Raw genomic sequence first — 19,666 nt, forward strand, 5'->3', positions numbered from 1 at the left:
ATTCAGCCATTGTCCAAGCAGTCAGACGGGCTATGTAGAAGCTTCTTGAGGAGGAAAACACATCAAAATGTTAACAGCATCACTTTTAGCTGTTTGTGTTTTCTAGAATGAATCTGTTGTGTGATAACAGCAACTTTGTTTTAAAAATACACTGAAGCCTTTTGAAGGGCTTCCTTCCATGCAGACTTGTTCCTTGTAGAGGGCTGTGGAAGCCAAGTTCCTGACATTTCATCTCCAGCCTGCTTGTTCTCATGGAAATTGCTAGTTTCCCTCTTGGTCTGATCCACAGATGTAACTGCTAAGGAGGCCTTTAGCCTTCTCCGGCCCTGTTCGTTTCTCAAATGGCCAGGATTGTCCCCAGAACCAGCGGCAGCCCTGTAAAGGGGCTCTGGACCCTATCTCTAACAGGTGCCTGAATGGTTCTTATTGTCAGGCCCATTAGGGAAACTGCTCTCAACAATATGGTCCCTTCATCCTCTGTACTGTTTCTAAACTATGCAACTGCTAAATGATGAATTTTTGCACATTTTTCAAAGTCCCTTATAAAAATTACCTTGCATGCTCAAGTCGGATGGTGGGCCACAAGTGCAGTTGGAATGTGCAGAGTACTGAAGTTTCTGTGTGTCAATACTTGGTAAAAAAAAAAAAAAAAAAAGGAGAAGGAAATACACCCAAATGCAGCTGCTCCTCTGCCTTCACCTTCCCTCTGTGGGACTGTCTCCTGAGTCCCAGGCTAAACTCTGCCTTGAGGGGTTTCTTGTCCCTCATCTCTAGTCCTAAAGCTGGGCAGTGTTTGGGGGCCCAGTAGGCTCAGGATGCCCCTGAGCAATTCTAGCCCAAAGTGGCTTGAAGACAGGGCTCTTCAGGGTAGCCTCTGCCTCTGCCAGCCCAGAGAGTAGATTAAGGAGGATACCACTTGCCAAGGATTAGAGAAATTTAAAACAAGAGTTTTGTTACTTCACAGCAACAGCTGCCGTCCTTTGCTGTTTTGTCACCACCTGCTGAAAACACAGCATATTTGGGAACTTTGAGTCTAGAGTCTGAAGGATAAAGACATGTCTCTTTACATTTAGGTGAAAGAAGTGTTTAAGGCATCGCCTTTCCTTGTGGGAGATGACTGTGTTTCCATCATGAATGGAACGGATGAAGGTAGGGTCTCCCAAGCTCTCTGTCCCTCGAGACAGGCTGTATGCAGGGCTGCTGTTGGCTTCCGAGTGGGAACTTTCTCCTTGGTCAGACACAGGCAAACAAAAATGGCAGTCCCACTCAATTCACAGTTCTACTGTCTCAGAGGATCTTTGTGGGCCAGTGTTAGAGATGGGTTCTCATCTTGACCAGCTCCAAACTTGGCACAGATGAAGTTTCTGAAAACAAATCCTCTTCAGTTTTAAGAACATTTAGAGAGAATCCCCACTTGCTACCCTATTTAGAAGTTTGCTGTTACATTGTTATTGCTAAGAGAGAAAAGGTCAGGTTCCTCACCAGCCCCTGATTTTAAATATGACCAGGGGAGGGGAGAGCAACATTTGGTTCTCTTCCAAAAAGTAGAAGTTGATGATAAAGAATAGGAGGGAGAGATACAACATTTGACAGAGTATGTATTGTTTTAGTGTGGTGTCTTCTAGAACAGTCTTCCAGAAGCTGTTGGTGACTTGATGACTGATGCCTCTTCCTGTAGTTGGTCTGGAGACTGAGGAGTGATGAGTGCTCACTTCCAGCTCCTGGAATCTGAAAGTGGTCATTTGAGTGCATGTGTTGTTTACAGCATCTCAGGTTATTCACATGTTGTCTGTGACCCTCTCTTATAGGCGTTTCAGCGTGGATCACCGTCAACTTCCTAACAGGTACATTCCTCCCCACCCGCCAGAAGCTGACAGTCCGCAGATGCCATTCTTGACAGCAGCAGCCTCATTTCTAGTCTTTAACCCCTTAGGGTTCCCCAGTGTTGCTACCCAGAGTAGGGTGTTGGGATGGGTTGGGGGCTCATCAGGGCAAGCATGGAGCTTGCAGATCAAAATGCTAGGAAAAGCAGCTTCTCTGTAGGCTTGGTTTTCACCAGCATGGTTCCAGCCTCTTGTCCTGGAGCCACACCTGCCTGGGACCCTGTCCTCTCATTTCTTAGGGAAGTCATGAATAAAACCAGTCATGCTTTCACATAGTAAATGTGGTGTATGCTCATCACCTTAGAATTGAATTCCTGTGCTGTAGACAGAACAGGGAACAAAAACATTAGTTCTTGGATTGAGGTGGCAAGTTGTTGTTATTCTTAGATTATTCTCAGTACATGTTGATTTTTGTCTCTTTATTGTAATTATGGCAAAGACTAGCGCGTGTGATGCATATATGAAAAAGAAAGAAGCTTTGTGGCAGGATTTGCCCCTTGGGGTGGAGAGCCATGTTAGGGGCCAGATTGGGAGTGCTGAGCTAGGGGAAGGCATGCCTCTGGGCATGAAGGGACATCATGGAAGTCTGTCTCTGAGGGGTGAGCAGTAGATAAGGGCAGGCCCCACTTCTCTGCTGAAGATCAGTGTCATCCTATATTGTTAAAGCCACAGCCAGTGGAGCCACGTTCATGTCCCTTAAACATGTAGTGCATCCTTCCATAGAGATTGTTAAATACAGCTGTTTTTCTGTTCTTCTTTTCACTGAGGGGCCTGGCTCCTAAACTCTTTTTACTTTTTTGGCTGTTCTGGTCTAATTACTAACGCGACAGTGCTATTTTGGTTTCTATTCACTATGCTCCAGGCAGTTTGAAAACCCCAGGAAGGAGCAGTGTGGGCATGCTGGATTTGGGTGGAGGGTCCACTCAGATCACCTTCCTTCCAAGAGTCGAGGTAACGTCTCTGTCACCCCACTGTGGCCCCTACCCCCCCCCCCAAGGCTGCCTGTCCCCAAGAGTTGCAACCCCTTAGGGGAGGCCCATAGAACTGGAGCCTCTGGGCCTGTGTAGTCAGTTCCTGTCCTGAAGGCCAGAGTCATTCACAGTTAATGCTTCTTCACTTAATTTTAACTCTGCCCGGGGAAAAAAATGGAAATTTGGTCTTCAATGGGATAATAAATTAGATGCTACCTGGAACCCTTTGGGCCATAGGATGTGAGATGCTCCCCTTCCCCACTAGGGCAGCCAGAAAAGGGGCTATTAATTAAGGGGCCAGTAGAGCTTGAGAGAGCTCAAGCCCTGTGTGATAGACCTTGTAAAGGAGATAAATATGCTCTCAGTCAAGACCATAGTTAACTACAGTGCCTTCCTCACCAACCACTTTATTGTTATTCTTAGTTTTCAGTGGAAGAACATTTAAATTTACTCATAATTGTCTTGATTGGGCCATATTTGTCAAAATGGTAAATATTACTTATAAGGAGGAAAAACATAGTTTTTCATTTTGGACATTTTATTTTTCATTTGCTTGTTCCAAACTCTTTCATAACATGTGACTTAACAAAAAACTAATTTAATTGAATACATCTGTGCATACCCTGGTCTTTTTCTTTTTCTTTTTTTTGGGGGGTATGTATTTATTATTTTTTTTATATGAAATTTATTGTCAAACTGGTTTCCATATACCATGGTCTTTTCAAATGAAAGACCAACGGGAAGGATAGTGATCCTCACATTCTTCCTCAGGACACCCTCCAGACCTCCCCGCCTGGCTACCTGACGTCACTCCAGATGTTTAATCAGACCTACAAGCTCTATTCCTACAGGTTTGTTTTGGGAGTGGGGGCGGAAGGTTGCCTGTCCAGGAGTGTGGCTCAGCCAGCCCTGTGCAGTGGCCAGAGCACCCGGTCACAAACAGGCCAGGCCCCAGAAACCCCTCTGCTGGATGCCCCACTGGAGGCTCTCCCTCCTCCTCCTCTTCTTCCTCCCTGCTATTCCTCCCTTCTCCTGCCTTCTCCCTGCTTCATTTTTCAATTCACCTACAGTAAAATCACATTTCTCTTTTTTGTGCTTATTCTCCTCTGCTTTGGAGGAGGTTTCCAAAAGGTGGGAAGAGCCCATGGATTGTGCAGGAATTTTCTCAGCCATCTATTTACTACATGGCACCTTTAGTAGATTATTGGCATAAAGCACATGTGCTCCATAAAAATCAAGGCGCATCTGTGTTCACTGGTGCCCACAGCTCCTAAGCAAGCTCTTGTCAATTAATAGGCTTTTATTTGTTGAACTAAATGGCCTGAACTCCACAAAGAGAGGCTTCTAGGAGCAGAAAATCTGCTGCCTCGGCACAGGTTTCCTCCCTCTCCCACTTATTTTGGATCCAGGCCGGGTGACCATACTGGAGGTGGAGTTGAAGATGGCACCAAGCGCTTCCTGTGGCAGGCCAGTCCCTCACCTAGGATTTTCTTTCCACAGCTACCTGGGCCTCGGATTGATGTCGGCACGGCTAGCAATTCTGGGTGGCATGGAGGGGAAACCTGGTGAGTGGAATAAGAATTCAGAGCCCTCCTTGCTCAGCAGCCTTCAGGGGCCCTTCAGGAAAGGTGCTCCCACCCTCCGCCCTCATAGTAGCCCGCTGGGCCCTGGGAGACTGGGAGAGCCCAGGAGGGATGCATATGGAGGGACGCACCCCACATCTTGTCAGTGGGCACTCTGATGGTGATGAATGGTGATGTGTTTTAGCTGTGTACATGCTAAGTTATTTTTCAAAAGGAAGAGATGCTAGTGAAGTTATTTCTCAAACACTGAGCTGGGGGATTTTAGCCAAGAAACTGTATAATCATCACCTGTGTTTGGAATGGACTGGTTTTTAAGGATCTGGAGGGAACATTATTCTTCATGACAGTACAGGAGGGACCATGAGGAGGTGATTCTGAGGCTGCTGCCTTGGAGCTGGGGTTGAATTCCCTTATTCACAGCAATTCTAGTCTTGTGAGAATGTCCCTCCATCTTCTCTTGCTCTGTGAAGGATCATTAAACATGGGCTTGGCCCTTCCTGCAGACATGGCATTGGACTAGAGATGGAGCCTATGTCAGGTCAGGATGTTTCCTCCCAGGCCTTTTCTGATCTTCTCTGACTGGCCTGGCTGAGGAGAAGCCTGGTGCTGGCCAGCAGGATATATGAACTCTTATGAGGTCTTAGGAGACACTTAGGAGTTTCCCGATTTGGGGGGCACTAATCTGATGCTGGCATTGGCCTCTCTTTACTGATGGCATCGATCAAGGCCCAAAGGCCTTGACCCATGCCTCTGGTCCAGAAGTGTGTGTGTGAGTGCACACCTGTGTTCCAGCCACAAGCCCTTCCCTCAGCCCTGCCGCTCCCTGCTCCACACCTGCTCCCCTCCATAGGCCTAGCACTTCTCTGCACTTCTTCTAAGGGCCTGGTTGTTCTGACAGGGTGGTGATGTTCAGCAGGAATTTTTGTTTTTCACATACATCTTATTTCAGTTCACTTATTTCAAATCCTAGTGTTTAACCTTATTACGGTATCTATCCCCTTTGTTGCAAACCAGAAACATGTCCATGTCTCAGGCATACCTGCAGACTTTGTTCTGGGACCAGAAAACACCTATTTAGCCAAGAAGAAGAAGGCAGGTAGCCTTGTCCATGGCTAGCCTTGGAGTCCTGTCATCTGCATGAAGTGCCCACTTGGGACACATAGGACTGTAACACCTGCCATGAAGGGTGTGGACAGCTCCTGCCCCAGAGGAGTCATCTCCCTATTGTGTTATCTGTTGCTGCACAACAAGTACACACCAAACTGGTTAAACAAGCAAACAGCAGTCATTGTTGTATCTCGTGATTGCATAGGCTTGAGCTGGGCAGCACTTCTTCTAGGATCCCTAGGGTGTTGTGTGGTGACACCTGGGGTGTCTGGGTGAATGTCTTGCAACTCAGTGCTCCTCCATGTGGCCCACTCCCAGCAGAGCAGCCTGCATTTCTCCCTAGCAGATCAGGAAGGAAAATGCCCTGAAGTCACATGCCATCATATCCTGCACATTCCATGGGTGAAAGCAGCCCCAGGCCAGAATCAAGGGCAGACATAGGGACTCACTTCTCAGCATGCACATTCTCGAGGGGTGGTATCGTGGGGCCTTGGAGGCCAACCACCATGCTTCCTTTGCAATTTGTGGGGCCTCAGGTTTTGTCTTGTGGGGCAACACAGATGCATGGCATGATAGCATTGTCTTGGCCCTGCCAGGTTACTCACTGCCTCATTTGTCCATAAAATCAAGTAGTGTTGGCTCCCCTTTTATTAGCATGGTTGTGACAATTGACTGAATAGCACTTGACCCAATGCCTGGAACCCTGAAGCCCCTCAGTGCATGTAAGCTTGTGGTGGCTATGTTTCTAGAACTGATGAGGTTTTGCTGCAACTTCTGTGATAGAAAAAGTCTTTGCCTCCCCTAGTTGACCTGGAATCCATCCACAGGTCAGGTCTAATCTGGCAAAAAGAAGCATGTTCCTTTTGCTCTCCGACGCCTTCATTACTAGTATTAGGAAAATTTTTTCTTTTGGTCTATTAATTAAATTGACATAAGACAGATTAATAGGAGAAAAATTTAATTATGTATGCACAGGACTCCATAAAAATATGATACCCAAGGACAAGTCAGGCAATTGAGGCTTACGTGCCATTCTGAGCTAAGGAATAGGATAGAGGTCTAGGGCCTTAAAGGGGAAGAGGGCACAGTGAGGTCTGCGCAGGTCCCAACTTGTTTGGGGTTTGGGGCTTGGGGGTTACTATCTGCCTCATAAAGCAAACTAGAGCATTTGTCTTCTGGGAAGACAAAGTCATCTTCTCTGAAAAACCTGCTATATAGTTGGCTTTGGCATCTTCCAAGAATAGGGAGGCTGGGATTAAGGCCTCATGAGTCTGGGTTTTCAGCTGAGGTAGAGAGGGAAGATAGTGCTTATACCCAGAAAGTCCATAGTTGGGTATAGTTACCTCTAGGACTCATTACTGTTAACCCCGCCTGGGTTTCATGACAGTCACAGAAGTGGATTACTTAATAATAAAATAATAACAGTACAGTTTAAAAAGGTGAGGGGGATGGGCATTCACAAGACAATAGGAAGAACAGATGTTGGGTCATTAGATGTGTTTGCCCTCCCATACGGAGGTCATTCTTAACAACTTAACTCTGGTAACAGCTCTCTTTCTGGGCTAGACCCCCTATCTAAATTCTTTTAGTATTTAAGAGAAAGGTAAAAGTTTTTCTTGAATCTTCTGAGTATTGATTATCTTTAGCTCAAAACATTCCACATGCCAAAGTGGCATATTTTGTGGTCATCTATTCAACTCCCTGTTAGTTCTACCTTTGAAATTTTTCTAAGAAGTTTCACAGTCCAGAACTCAAGCTAGTAGATTGTTCCATATCACTGAACCAGGCTCTTAGTCCTGATAATGGATGGGTTCAGTTAGATAGTTGTGTCTCATTTCAGGAGGCAGTGATGCAGGTGGGCACCCAAAGTTAGGCCTGTGGTGCCGGAAATCAGGTATTTAAGTAAAATACATTTCTGTGGAAATAAACATAGTGGCTAATGACTGGCAGATTGTAATCCTAGTTTCTGTTCTGAAGGCAGCCATTTGAGAAGATTTCTAGATGTTCAGCTTGAAGCACCTTCAGACAGAGTGAGGGCAGACAGCGGCAAACTGATAGGTTTTCCTGTTGCAGTTTGAATGTCTTTGGTGATCTTTCTGAGTGCTCCACACAGCAGCCGGCATGAAGATTATCCATATGTGAGCTGTTGTGATGATTCTCTGAAATTTATATCCAATTGTCCAGCCTGGGTTTAATGGCTTCAAAAAAGGGCAATTTAGCTCTCAATGATTCCAAGTCAGAGGTGTAGGAGAAAAACTGGAAATGTTAGTTTGGAGAGTTATAGCCAGCTATCCAAGAAGAGTAGAATAATGAGGCTCCAGTCCAACTTATAGGCAGAAGATAAAACCTCAGAGACAACAGGAGTAGAAGTGTATACTGTGGTTTCTACTAGCCACCCCATTTCTACCAGAGATAAACGCAGTAAGACTAATTTGTTTGCAGATTAAGTTTAGTTTCAATAAATTTGGTCTGATTACTTGCATAAGTGCAGCAAGAATAGGGATTGACCGTCATATAGGCTCTTTTAATCCTCTTTGCTGGAACTTTCATAAGGAATCTCAGATTGAAGTTTTTAAAATGGCCTCTTGAAGCTAGAACCATCAAGCCAAGGCCATCAGACTTAACCTGCAATACCTATAGTTTAGGTGAATTCCTCTTTTCTTGAGGTGTCTAAAATATCATAAGGTTCCTGCACCTGCCAGAAAACATTTACTCACCTGTAAGCATGCTAGGAACCCTTCAAGCAAGATATCAGGCCAGTTTTTTCAAGGTGCTTCATTGGCTTCATAACACCAGCCTTAGTTCCTTAGAATTGTCTGATCATGTCTGAGCTTACACACATCCTTCTCAAATATGACATTCTAGTAAAAACCTTGGTAATATAGCCAGTGTTTCCAGTTGTGTTCTGGAGACCCAGGAGAATGGATTCTTACTGAACTTACACACTAACTATATTGCCATGAAAATAAGCATATTCAGTAAGTTTCCAAATTCTGGAAGTATCAGATAGGGAGAAAAAGTAATTGTTTCATCTTTGTTCACAAAGGTATATCTTACCAAGTTGTTGATAGCTTAAGAAAAAAGAGAAAAAATGTTTCCTTAAATCTGGAAAAACAAGGGCACCTGAGTGGCTCATTTGGTTAAGCAGCCAGCTCTTGGTTTCAGCTCAGGACTTGATCTCATGGTTTGAGTTTTGAGCCCTGCAACGGATTCTCTGTCTCCCTCTCTCTGCTCCTCCTTGATTTGCACTCTCTCAAAATAAATAAATATATTTTTAAAAATTTTTTTCTAAATCTGGAAAAACAGAAAAAACAGAACAGGCAATATTTCAAACAAAAAGTCATAAAAATTATAATCCTCCTTCTCAGTTTATTCAGTTCCATGTAATTAGTACTTGTTTCCCTTAAATCCCGTTTTCTCTTTAGCTCTAGAAATTCTCACCCAGCCCGGTTTTATGATCATAAAGTTATCAGAAACCTGGACTTGTCAAAGTCCTTTTCTTGAATCTCCTTGAAGGAAAGTACTTTTGTAGGAACACTTTTGCAAGAGTAAAAATAGTAACTGTAAGTGACTATTAAAATACCCATTGTCAAAGATCTGATGAGAGTTCATTGTAGTGGAATTGACAAAGAGGTCTGGTTATTTCTGTGGTGTGCAATATTTTAAGGTAACAGAATTATGACACAACATTATACCAGGACATACCAGAATTTTAGGAATTTCTTAACAATTTCTATAATATGTATGTTAGTAACATTTACTCATATGTTATAATCTAAGAAGGCTTATCATCACTTATCTGACATGCTTTCCAGGTAATTTAACATAACAAATAAACTCAGTGTAACATCTCTTTTTATAGATAGAGCGTATCTTTTGAGATGTTATCCATGCCCTCTTAAAAAATCTCAAACTTAGCTGGAGGCCAAAAAAGAATTCATTTAGAATTTGATTTCGGAAATTTGTCAAAAAAACCCACAAGATTTGTACACTTGACTAATACAAATTACTGGTCATTATGAAACATTACTTATCTGTTTAACCAAAGTGACAAAGGTAAAATCCTTTGGGAGGGCAAAACAGAAGGTTACATAGTTGTGAGCAAAACTGGTCAAAGACCTGATAAAACAAAATTATTTTGATAAAACATAATCTTTGTCTTTTGTAGGCTGGTTACTTAAAAGGTAACAAAAAGCCTTTCACGGTCTTATCAGGAGCAGGCCAGTTACAAGTCCCAGAAAACTTTGTCCTTTTAGTAGGTGAAAGAACATTCAATTTTGGTTTCATATAAGTACACTACTGATTTTAAAGCTTCATTTTATAACCTAAATAAATTCATTCAGTTTTAGCCAACTTAACCACACAAGGTAAGATTTTATCTTTTCAGCTTTCCATTTAATTTGTCTTTATTCTTCTCCTGCCCGTTTGGAAATAACCAGTTTTACCTGGAACAAATTTACTTTCTTTCTCCTTAACAAAAATGCATCTTCATACCTCATACCTCTTCTTACTGAAAGCACATTTTACTGTCTTTGCATACAGAGTTGTTTCCCTTATTATTGCTAGTAATTTTAGTTACATATATTAATTAGAATTAACTCTTAGAACCCCTAAGAAGTTAACAGTTGTAAACTATGTCACACCAGCATTGTTTAGATTGGCAAACTTATGAATACATTTAATAATTTCTAGGGGTGCCTGGGTGGCTCAGTGGGTTAAGCTTCCAACTTTGGCTCAAGTCATGATCTCACCATTTGTGAATTCAAGCCCCACATCTGGCTCTGTGCTGACAGCTCTGTGCCAGAGCCTGCTTCACATTCTGTGTCTCCCTCTCTCTCTGCCCCTCCCCCCCCAAATAAATAAACAATAATTCTTAGAGACATATGCTTCCTCATAGCACAATTTTTTTTTTCAGTATGGCATAAGATATGTTTACTCATGATCCAAATACCTTTTAGTTCTTCTGCAAAAGGAAATAAAAGTGTATAAATCTATGTTCAGTAATTAATGTTCTAGTATTTTCTTTTAATTAGAAATGGTCTGGATAGTCAGTGAATTTAACTTAAATCATCATTTAGCAAAAGTTTAAAGCTTTAGCTTATCCAAAAGATTTGGGAAAAATTTTTAAGTACACATACCATAAAACATAATTATTGTGGAAAAGTTCACCTAAAAATCTCATATACTACTTGTATCTATTTAATTTACTTGTTCTTAACAACTGTGTTTAGACTGCTTTATGAGACCTTAGACAAAGTCAGCCATCATCCCAAGCTATTTTTCTGGCTGATAGATTTTTGTAAAAGATGGCATGAGCTTATTTGACCTTAAGTAAATCAAGGTGGAATAAAAGTGACATAGTGATATTCATAGTGATATTCATATTTCATACTAGTAACTTTTTTTTTTTAATTTGAGAGGAAGAGAGAGAAGCTTGAGCAGTTTTCCATGCTCAGCATGGGCTCAGTCCCACAATCCTGAGACTGTAACCTGAGCTGAAATCAAGAGTTGAGTCGGACACTCAACCACTGAGCCACCCAGGCACTCTGCCATACTGATTAACTTCTGAAGACCTGCCTGTTTTAATCAACAAACTTAAACTAGTTTTTATTTACTAAAGGTTAATACCAGATCACATTAACTTGAAAACATTTGGGTTAGTTTCTTTTTTTTTTTTTTTAAAGATTTTGTCTTTGGGGTGCCTGGGTGGCTCAGTCAGTTGAGTGACTGACTTGATTTCAGCTCAGGTCATGATTCCAGGGTCATGGGATCAAGCCCTGCATCTGGCTCTGTGCTGAGCCTGGAGCCTGCTTAAGATTCTTTCTCTGTCTCCCTCTGCCCCTCCTCCTCTCGCAAGTATGCATGCTCGTTTTTTCTCTCTCTCTCTCAAAAAAAAAAAAAAAAGAATAAAGTATTTTATTCTTTAATTTTTTTTTAAGTAAATTCTATGCCCAATGTGGGCTCTAACCCATGACCCTGAGATCAAGAGTCACATGCTCCACTAACTAAGCCAGCCAGGCATCCCTAGTTTCTGTATATTTTTGAGAATTCAATTTATGTAAACACTTCATTTCTTTAAGCCAATTAAATAGAGCTCTCTTACAAATTAGTTTTGTTGACACCATTTGGACATAGAAGATATCACCCAATTACAACACATACATATAGAATACATAAACATATCAACAGATGCAAACTGAGACCTTACAGTTTCCATACACTTAAAATTTCCTATGAGCCCAAGTTCCAAGTGACCATTCCCTTTTTTGTTTTACCTCTCTGAATTTTGTACTTTAACATTTCAATTTCAAAGGCACAAGGAAGAATGCATGTTGATGATAAATTGAGGGGGAGAGGATTGGTGAAAAAGAATAGGTGAGCTTTGAGCTGCCTGTAAAGCTGCATTGTTAGTTTTGTAAAGATTTGTAAGACAAGGACAGTTCTCAATTCTTTAAAAGAATTGGATTGCAGCTTAAATGATATCATAGTTTGATCCACCCATCCAACTATATTAATATGTTTATATATATATATGTATTACATATATATATGTGTGTGTATATATATATATATATATATATATATATATATATATATAAGAGCTTTGTAGTGTTTTAGTAATAAAACTTTTTATAGAGGCTTCAGAAGATTTTTCTTTTCCTCTGAGAACATAGTTTCATTTTAGCTTAGGGGAAAAGACCTGAAAAATCCTATCAGTCTCTGAATATCATTTTCCAGTCTGGCCGGTCTCCAGCCACAGAGCTATTTAAAAAAATCTTTTAAATGTCTTGGCAGTTTTCAGTCTGGACAAACAGCAGATGTTTTCCGGGATTAATGCAGTATGCCTTTGTAAAGTCTATATATAGTATTTTAACAAAGGCCTCCTTTCTGGGTGCACATTTCAACCTTGGACCTTCATCTTAGGAAGAAAAGCCTATCAGCCCCTAACATCAGCCTTCAGCTGATCATTTATAGGAGGTCCTAGGAGAAATGCTAGTCATCTGTTTCCTTGGGTGGGGGCGGGGGCTTTCAGGGAGCTATCTGGCTTGTCTGATAACTACAATATAACCATGGATGGGAAGAATGCCCCTTAGCACCCAAACAAGGTCCCTATGAGTAGGGTTGTAAATGGACATTAATCTGGGATTTTCTTTTAATTTGGTAGAATCCAATGAAAGTCAAGACTTTAAGGGCTTTACAATTTTAAAAATCTGCTCTCTAGGGATGTGAATTATTTGGGTGGGAATCTAGGATGTAGCTGTAAAGGACATTGCACAGGAAGGCCTAAAGCTAGCAGAGCCTGATTATAGCAAGGAGCTTTCTCTCTAAGCCTTATTGTCTACCTCGGGTGCTACTGTTAAATTTGTTTTTTGGCTTTTAGTATTTATATGAGTAACTTGTATACCCTGGGCATAGAGATCAGGCCAGAGTGCTCTCTGTAAATCTTGTAGGGAAAGGGAAGCTAAAGTAAGCAGTTCAGTGTTTAAGGGATTTTCTGGGGAAGGTGAACGAGTTTGGGAGTTAAGGGAATTTGCTGAGGAGACAGGGCCAGATTTCAAGAAATTTATGTTGGATGGGGACTTTCATTTTTGTTTTAAGTCTAATTTCCTTTCTTCCCCCTGCCCCATCTTATTAAAGGAGTCCTAAAGCTTAGCTGTTACATTTCTTCGTGTCTGTTTTTTTTTTTAACTTGGTCTTTCTATAGGTACCAATAAGACAATTATTTAGGATAATAATTGAGAACTCTCAAAAATATTTTTCTTTCTTTCAAATATTATCAATTCAAAGGATTCATTGGCCATTGGTGAGCAGGATTATTATATTAATCTCAATAGTGACTCAAACCAATAAGCCTTTCTATGGCTTAACCATGAACACAAGAAGTGTCCCAAAAGATGATGGGCCCTTATAAGATCCAGAAAGTTTACTCCCAGAAATAGTCTAAGAAAGTAAAGCCTTTTGTTGTTGCAAGCAGTAAGAATGATGGCATGAAAACACTTTCCAGTTCCCCATGAGAACATGAGGCACCTCCAGTCACACACCTGCTAATCAGATACCAGGTAGGCACTGCTAAAACGGGACTTTTTCAGCACTGACAAAACAGTGAAGGTTGAGATGACAAAAACCCCATATGGACCAGGACTCCTGTGACAAACTCTCCTGAGAGCTGGCCTGGTCAGACAAAGAGTGCTTCTTGTGACTTAAAGTCTCGGAACCACAGACTACTCAGCTAGCCACCGAGATGCATGTGATGTGTACAGAGAGAATATTCTCACTGGTCATAAAGACAAGCTCTCAATACATAAACAAAATGAAAGGAAAGCCCCTTATAGGCACATTAACAGCTTTAGCTGAGCCTTTGGTGTCTCAGCCAAACTGTACCTGAGAGGGATGTGTTGCTGGGTTAGAGATTGTGAAGTGTTTTACAGAGTACCTCATATGGCAGTTTTCTCAAGGTTCACAGGTGACCTAGTGTCAGTCTGGCCTGTTTTGTGACTAACTCATCCTAACACAGCAGTCTTTGGGTTAGACAGGGAGCACTCTGACAGCTTTTAAGTGCTTGACCCATGCCTACCTGTTTTGTGGCTTTGGCTTCCAAGATGTCCCCTATCAACTTCTTTACCTCATGTGCATATTGACCCACAGCAACATTTGTCTAAACAGACACTAGTCTGGTGGGAACTGTGAACTCAGCAGGCTCATAGGACCTAGGCTTGCGTTCTACCCTGTGGTCTTCCTTCTTATGACAAATGATGACAGACCAGAGAAAAGCAGTGACCATCTCTGCAACAAAAAGGATCAATAAAAAAGTCAAGAGTGTTAATAATAAATCTTTACCAGAGTCACCATACCCAAGGAACTTGTACAAATATTTTCTCCTGCTAATCTAAATTTAGAAGGGTGGGGGGAGATTTTCACCACCCATTTCCACTGGACCCTACAGGCAGAGATTCAGGAGCCTGACAAAATTCGTACCTTGTGCCACACCTGTCAGAAGTCTCAGGATCTCTCAGCTGCAGCAGCCTCAGAACAGGCAGTTTGCAGCCAGTGAAGTTTTTCCTGGCTGGCTCCCCAACTGTTGGGGAGGAAAAATTTTTCCTGCCCTTCTAGGTTCTTCTGGCTAGTATATTAATTAAATTGACATAAGACAGATTAATAGGAGAAAAACATTTAATTACAAATGTATGGGAGCCCCAGAAGAATATGACACCAAGGACAAGTTGGGCAATTGAGGCTATGTGTCATCCTGAGCTAAGAAATAGACCAGGGGCCTGGGGGCTTTAAAAGGGAAGAAGGTGATTCACAGGACACAAGAACAGAGGTTTGGTTATTAGCTGTTTGCCCATCCATACAGAGGTCACTTAGATTAAAATATCTCTGGTAACAGCCCTGTTTCTGGGCTAGACACACTATCTAAATTCTTTTAGGTAGTTAAGGGAGAGGTAAAAATCTTCCCCTCACTAGCCTATAATCCTCTGTGTTATAGGCCTCTTCTCAGGAGAATCCATGTGTGCCCCATTCTTACTGTGATAACGTGCCTTTCTTCTTATTTCTCTTTATTTCAGCTGAGGATGGAAAAGAGTTGGTCAGCCCTTGTTTGTCTCCAGGTTTCACAGGAGAGTGGCAACATGCTGAAATAACATACAGAATTTCAGGACAGAAGGCAGGTATGGTGGAGTTCTTGTTCATCAGTGGTTTATGAGGGTTAAGATCCGCAGCCTTCCCTCTCTTCTGTACCTTCTGAATACCTCTCAGAAGCAGGGAGGCTGTTGCCAAGCCTCATTCACAGACAAGCCCTCACTTGCCCATGAAATGGAAGCACCTCTGTGAACTGTCAGGGCTGCAGGAGGCCCTTGCCAGAACACACTGGGAACTGTTGGCTCCCATGGGGTCTCTGCACAAGGCTCCCTTGTCTGTCGCCACATACTTTCTTCCAAAAGACTGCACTTCCTAACAAGCCTCCAGTGAGGAAGGACCTGAACATTCTACCACTCTTAAGACAAATGGCCAAGTTGGGGCTGTTGGCCCAGTAGCAGTGTGAGCTTATCTCTGAAAAGAGGGAAAAATGGCTTCTTCAGTGGAATCCGTTCCCTCCACCTATCACCTCAGGCTGCCTGGTGAGCACAGGAGAGGCTGCTCCAGGTGGCATAGCCCCCCCAGCCTGTGACATTGGGTGTGCTGTCTCACCAGCCTGACCCCTCTTGCCCCACGTGGTCTTCGGTTGCTCTGTGCTCCTTTAGTTTTTGCTAAAAGAAACATTGAACTGTTTCCAGGCTGGACATAATGGGCATGAGGTTTGTCTGTCTTTGGTGACAGAGCTATTTCTACTCACATTTCTGACACCAAATGTGGGCAGGGGAGGGGAGGGAGTTCCCCACACCCACCAGTTCTCCACACATGAATAATTCTGTTCAGACTCACCCCGGAGTTAGTGCAGACTGCAGAGGTTAAGGGCTCAGACCTGCGAGGCTCCCTTCACCCCCCTCTGCTTCAGATGCAGATAGCAAGTCCTGGGCCTCCTATACTTCTGACCAGCTGACTACAAATTAGGGGTTCCCACGAACCACCACCACCACCCCCAAATAATTTGCCAGAATAGCTCACAGAACTCAGGAAGGCAATTTACATAATATCACTGTTTTATTATAAAAGGCACAAGTCTGGAACAGCCAAATGGAAGAGATGTATAGGACAGGGTGTTGGAGAAGGGGTATGGAGCCTCCATGCACTCCTTGGGGACACCACCTCCCAGTACCTTCATGTGTTCACCATCCAGGAAGCTCACGGAACCTATTGTTTAGGGCTGTATAAAGCTTCACTACACAGGCATAGGTCATTAAATCATTGTCTGCTGGTGATTAACTCAAGCCCCAACCCCCTGCCCTCCCTGAATTTTGAAGGGTGGGCTGAAAGTTCCAACCCTCTAATCACGTGGTTGGCTCCTCTGACAACCAGCTCCCATCCTGAAGCCACTCAGGGACCCACCAACAAGAGCCCACTCATTCACGTAAAATCAGGTATACTTGAGAAAAAGGGGCGGATTTATCCTGAGTAACAGAAGATCTTCCTCTTATCTCCATCCCTCAGGAAATCCCAAGGGTTTTAGAAGCCGTGTCCAGAACAAAGACCAAATATATGTTTCTTATTATTGACCATGGAGGTCACCGACTCAGCCAGCTGCTCATGCACGTCCTATGCGTCAGGCCCTGTTGCAGCCACTGGCATACAGCTGACATTTCAGTGGGAGGAATTGATAAACAAGAAAGTAACTTGAAGAAAGAAACAGAAGGGATTGTGGGGAGGGGGAACCTGAGAGGAAGATAACTGTTTTAAATATGATGGCCAGGGAAGGCATCATGGAGTGGTGTTTGAGCCAAGACCTAAAGAGATGGAGAATAAGGCACACAGATGATCTAAAGCAGCAGTTCTCCAGGCCAGAGGAGCAGCAAGTATAAAAGCCCTGGGATGGCTGCTGTGTTTAAGGAATGAGGAAGTGGAAGTATGGCTATCCTGACAAGGGACAGTGGAGGGAAATGAGATCCAGCGGACAAGGACAAGGGGAGAACTGGCTGGAGCTGCTTTCAGGCCATGGGCAGGTCTGTTGGGGGAGATGGGAAGCTGAGTCCAGGGGTGGGCTATGGGATATCCACGTTTGATAACCTCTGGGGCTCTCTGTTGTCCTTCTTCCGAGCAAGGGGTTAATTGCCAGCTGTGTGAGCTTGGCAAGCTGCCTGTTAGGCCTCACTTTCCTCATCTGTGACATAAGGAGGGTGCAGGTCTCACTTCCACAGTGGCTGATGGGATAGCCTGCATGTTCAGAGCTCAGTAAGGGCTAGCAGAGAGTAAACAGTGTGAACTTGAACCCATTGGGCTGCATTAGGACAGCTGTGTGTGCTGAGCCAAGGGCCGATGTCCTTCAGGGTTGAGGACCACACCATCTCTGGCCACCCTCATGCTTTGGGTTTCTCTCCCTTGACCTGGGCCCACAGTGCTGTGGCTCCTGAAAGTTTGCTGTTGATATGTGTGGTGTTGATGAGCACCCTGACTCAAGGTAGGTGCTCTGCAGGCTTTTTGCCCTGCCACACCCTCCAGGTCAGGGCCTCAAATCACTGGACAGAGCCCTGGGGGCTGCGTGGCCCAGGTGTTGAGCCCCCAAACTGCTATCTTTGTGCTTCTCCTTTGCCTCAGCAGTGAACCTCCATGAGCTGTGTGCCAGCAGAGTGTCGGAAATCCTTCGAAACAAAGTGCATAGAACAGAAGAAGTGAAGGATGTGGATTTTTATGCTTTTTCCTACTATTATGACCTTGCAGCAAATGTTGGCCTCATAGGTAAGGGTGGGGCTGAGGTGTGCAGAAGGCCCACGGCAGAGTAATCATGTCATCAGTGACCCTCACAGCTGGAAGTAGACAGGAGGGCAAGTGTCTTGTCATCCGTATAGGCAATAGTAAGCCCCCTTTTCAAAAATAAAGCAGGTTTTTGAGCCACTTATTAATACAATGTCAGTGTAAAAACAGTTACTTGCTGTTGAGTTGTTCTGCTCTAAGGCAGAACTGACGCACCTGTGTAACTCAGACCCTCAGCCATTCCTGCCTGGCCCCCAGGTCTCTAGCTGAGGGAGCCCTTGGTGACATGGCCATCTTTCCCCATCTGGCACCTAGGCTGGCATGGGGAGGGGTCAGCCCACTGACCAGCTTCAGGAGCTTATGGGCACTGTGGCATCTCCAGGCTCCCTGAGCCACCTGCTGCCTGGGACCAGTGTGGAACACTACCACCCAAGGGTGGATAGTCCAGGTGGAAAATGACCTCTATTCACCCTTTGCTCAGGCCCCAGGTCTCTCTCTCTCTGGCATAGAACAAGCTACCTCCTGGTAGCTGGCCCTATGGCCACTTGACCTGCCAGGCCTGAGGGCCCCTGCAGGCTCCCTATACCTGGAGCAACGTTAGTTGATCCTCACTCTCCTGACTGTGCCACTGGCTGCGGACATCACGATGCTCAGGGCCTACCACACACAAATTTGGCCTGGCAGCACACTGGGGGACTCCACTCTCCTAGGCTGGCTTGAAGAGACACCTCCCAGCATCACCTTATCACTGGCTGCAGGTTGCCCTTTCCCTAGGGGACCAACAACCTCCCAGAGTGACCTCGGGAGATGCTGGCCTGTTCAGAAAAGCTCTTCCAACTCCCTTTTGTGGTCACACATGGCTCTGAAAGAGCTGCTTAGGTCTGTTTTCAGAAATGGTATCCATCTTCAATGTGACATTTGCTGACTGAGCAAATGCCCAAAGTCAAGGAAAATTCAGCTCACTGAGCAGCTGCCCCCTACGAAACATAAGTGTGTGGGATATCTCAAGGCCCCTCTTTGAAAAGTAGAGGTTTTGGGGTGCGTTGAAGGAACAATCACCATTCTTGAGAGTTGGGAGACACAGCTGCCATGCCTCCCTCCCTAGGAATGTCACAGAAGGCTGGGGCCATTCCCTTCTGGAGAGCCCTGTAAAGTCTCTCTGACCATTTGATCTAAGACCTGGCAAACCACTATTTGACTTTTTTTATAGAATTTTTTTTCCACATTCATAAAATTGATACCAGAATACCATTGCTGAACTCTGGGCCACAGCTTGAGAAAATGTATCCAATTCTTCCCTTTTATTTTTTTTTTAACTTAAAATTAAGAGATTGCCCAGTCTCTGGGGTCCAAGGATCCTGGTGCCTTTCCTCTGAGGGACCCTCTAAGTCCCATGATTGTGCTAATCATCCCCATGTGGTGTCCTGCATGGAACACCTACCCACCCCCAGCCACGTCACTTTGGACAAATGATCAGTGCATGGGAGGGCCACTGCCCCACTTGTAGTCAGCCTGGATACACCACCTTACATCATCCTCTCATGGGCACCAGCCTCAGGGCATTGGTGGCATCACTGCTTCAGGGATGCTGGTACACACCAGGTGTTTGGTCTTATCCCACAGATGTGGAGAAGGGAGGCAGCCTCGTCGTGGGAGACTTTGATATCGCAGCCAAGTATGGTAAGTGATGGCTGCACTGCCCAGGTGAGAAGAGCCAGAGCGGGAGACAGGGACCCAGTCCCTCTGTGTGGCAGATGTACCTTGGTGCTTGTGAGGC

General features: G+C 44.0%; 1 protein-coding gene across 9 annotated transcripts in view; it reads left to right on the forward strand.

The window, feature by feature from the left end:
• Positions 1-19,666, forward strand: part of ENTPD6 (ectonucleoside triphosphate diphosphohydrolase 6) — a 46,195-nt gene that overhangs the window by 16,453 nt on the left and 10,076 nt on the right. For 8 of the 9 annotated variants that reach the window (XM_053200330.1, XM_027069428.2, XM_053200329.1 and 5 more), the window contains 8 exons: positions 1,074-1,149; positions 1,809-1,844; positions 2,746-2,834; positions 3,626-3,705; positions 4,355-4,419; positions 15,111-15,212; positions 17,734-17,874; positions 19,513-19,569. In XM_053200330.1, coding sequence (XP_053056305.1) covers positions 1,074-1,149; positions 1,809-1,844; positions 2,746-2,834; positions 3,626-3,705; positions 4,355-4,419; positions 15,111-15,212; positions 17,734-17,874; positions 19,513-19,569 — 646 coding nt within the window. The remainder of the gene's footprint in view (positions 1-1,073; positions 1,150-1,808; positions 1,845-2,745; positions 2,835-3,625; positions 3,706-4,354; positions 4,420-15,110; positions 15,213-17,733; positions 17,875-19,512; positions 19,570-19,666) is intronic. The other variant, XM_027069431.2, reaches the window with a different exon arrangement.

Source organism: Acinonyx jubatus, chromosome A3, assembly GCF_027475565.1.
Source record: "Acinonyx jubatus isolate Ajub_Pintada_27869175 chromosome A3, VMU_Ajub_asm_v1.0, whole genome shotgun sequence".
NCBI classification, from domain to species: Eukaryota; Metazoa; Chordata; class Mammalia; order Carnivora; family Felidae; genus Acinonyx; species Acinonyx jubatus.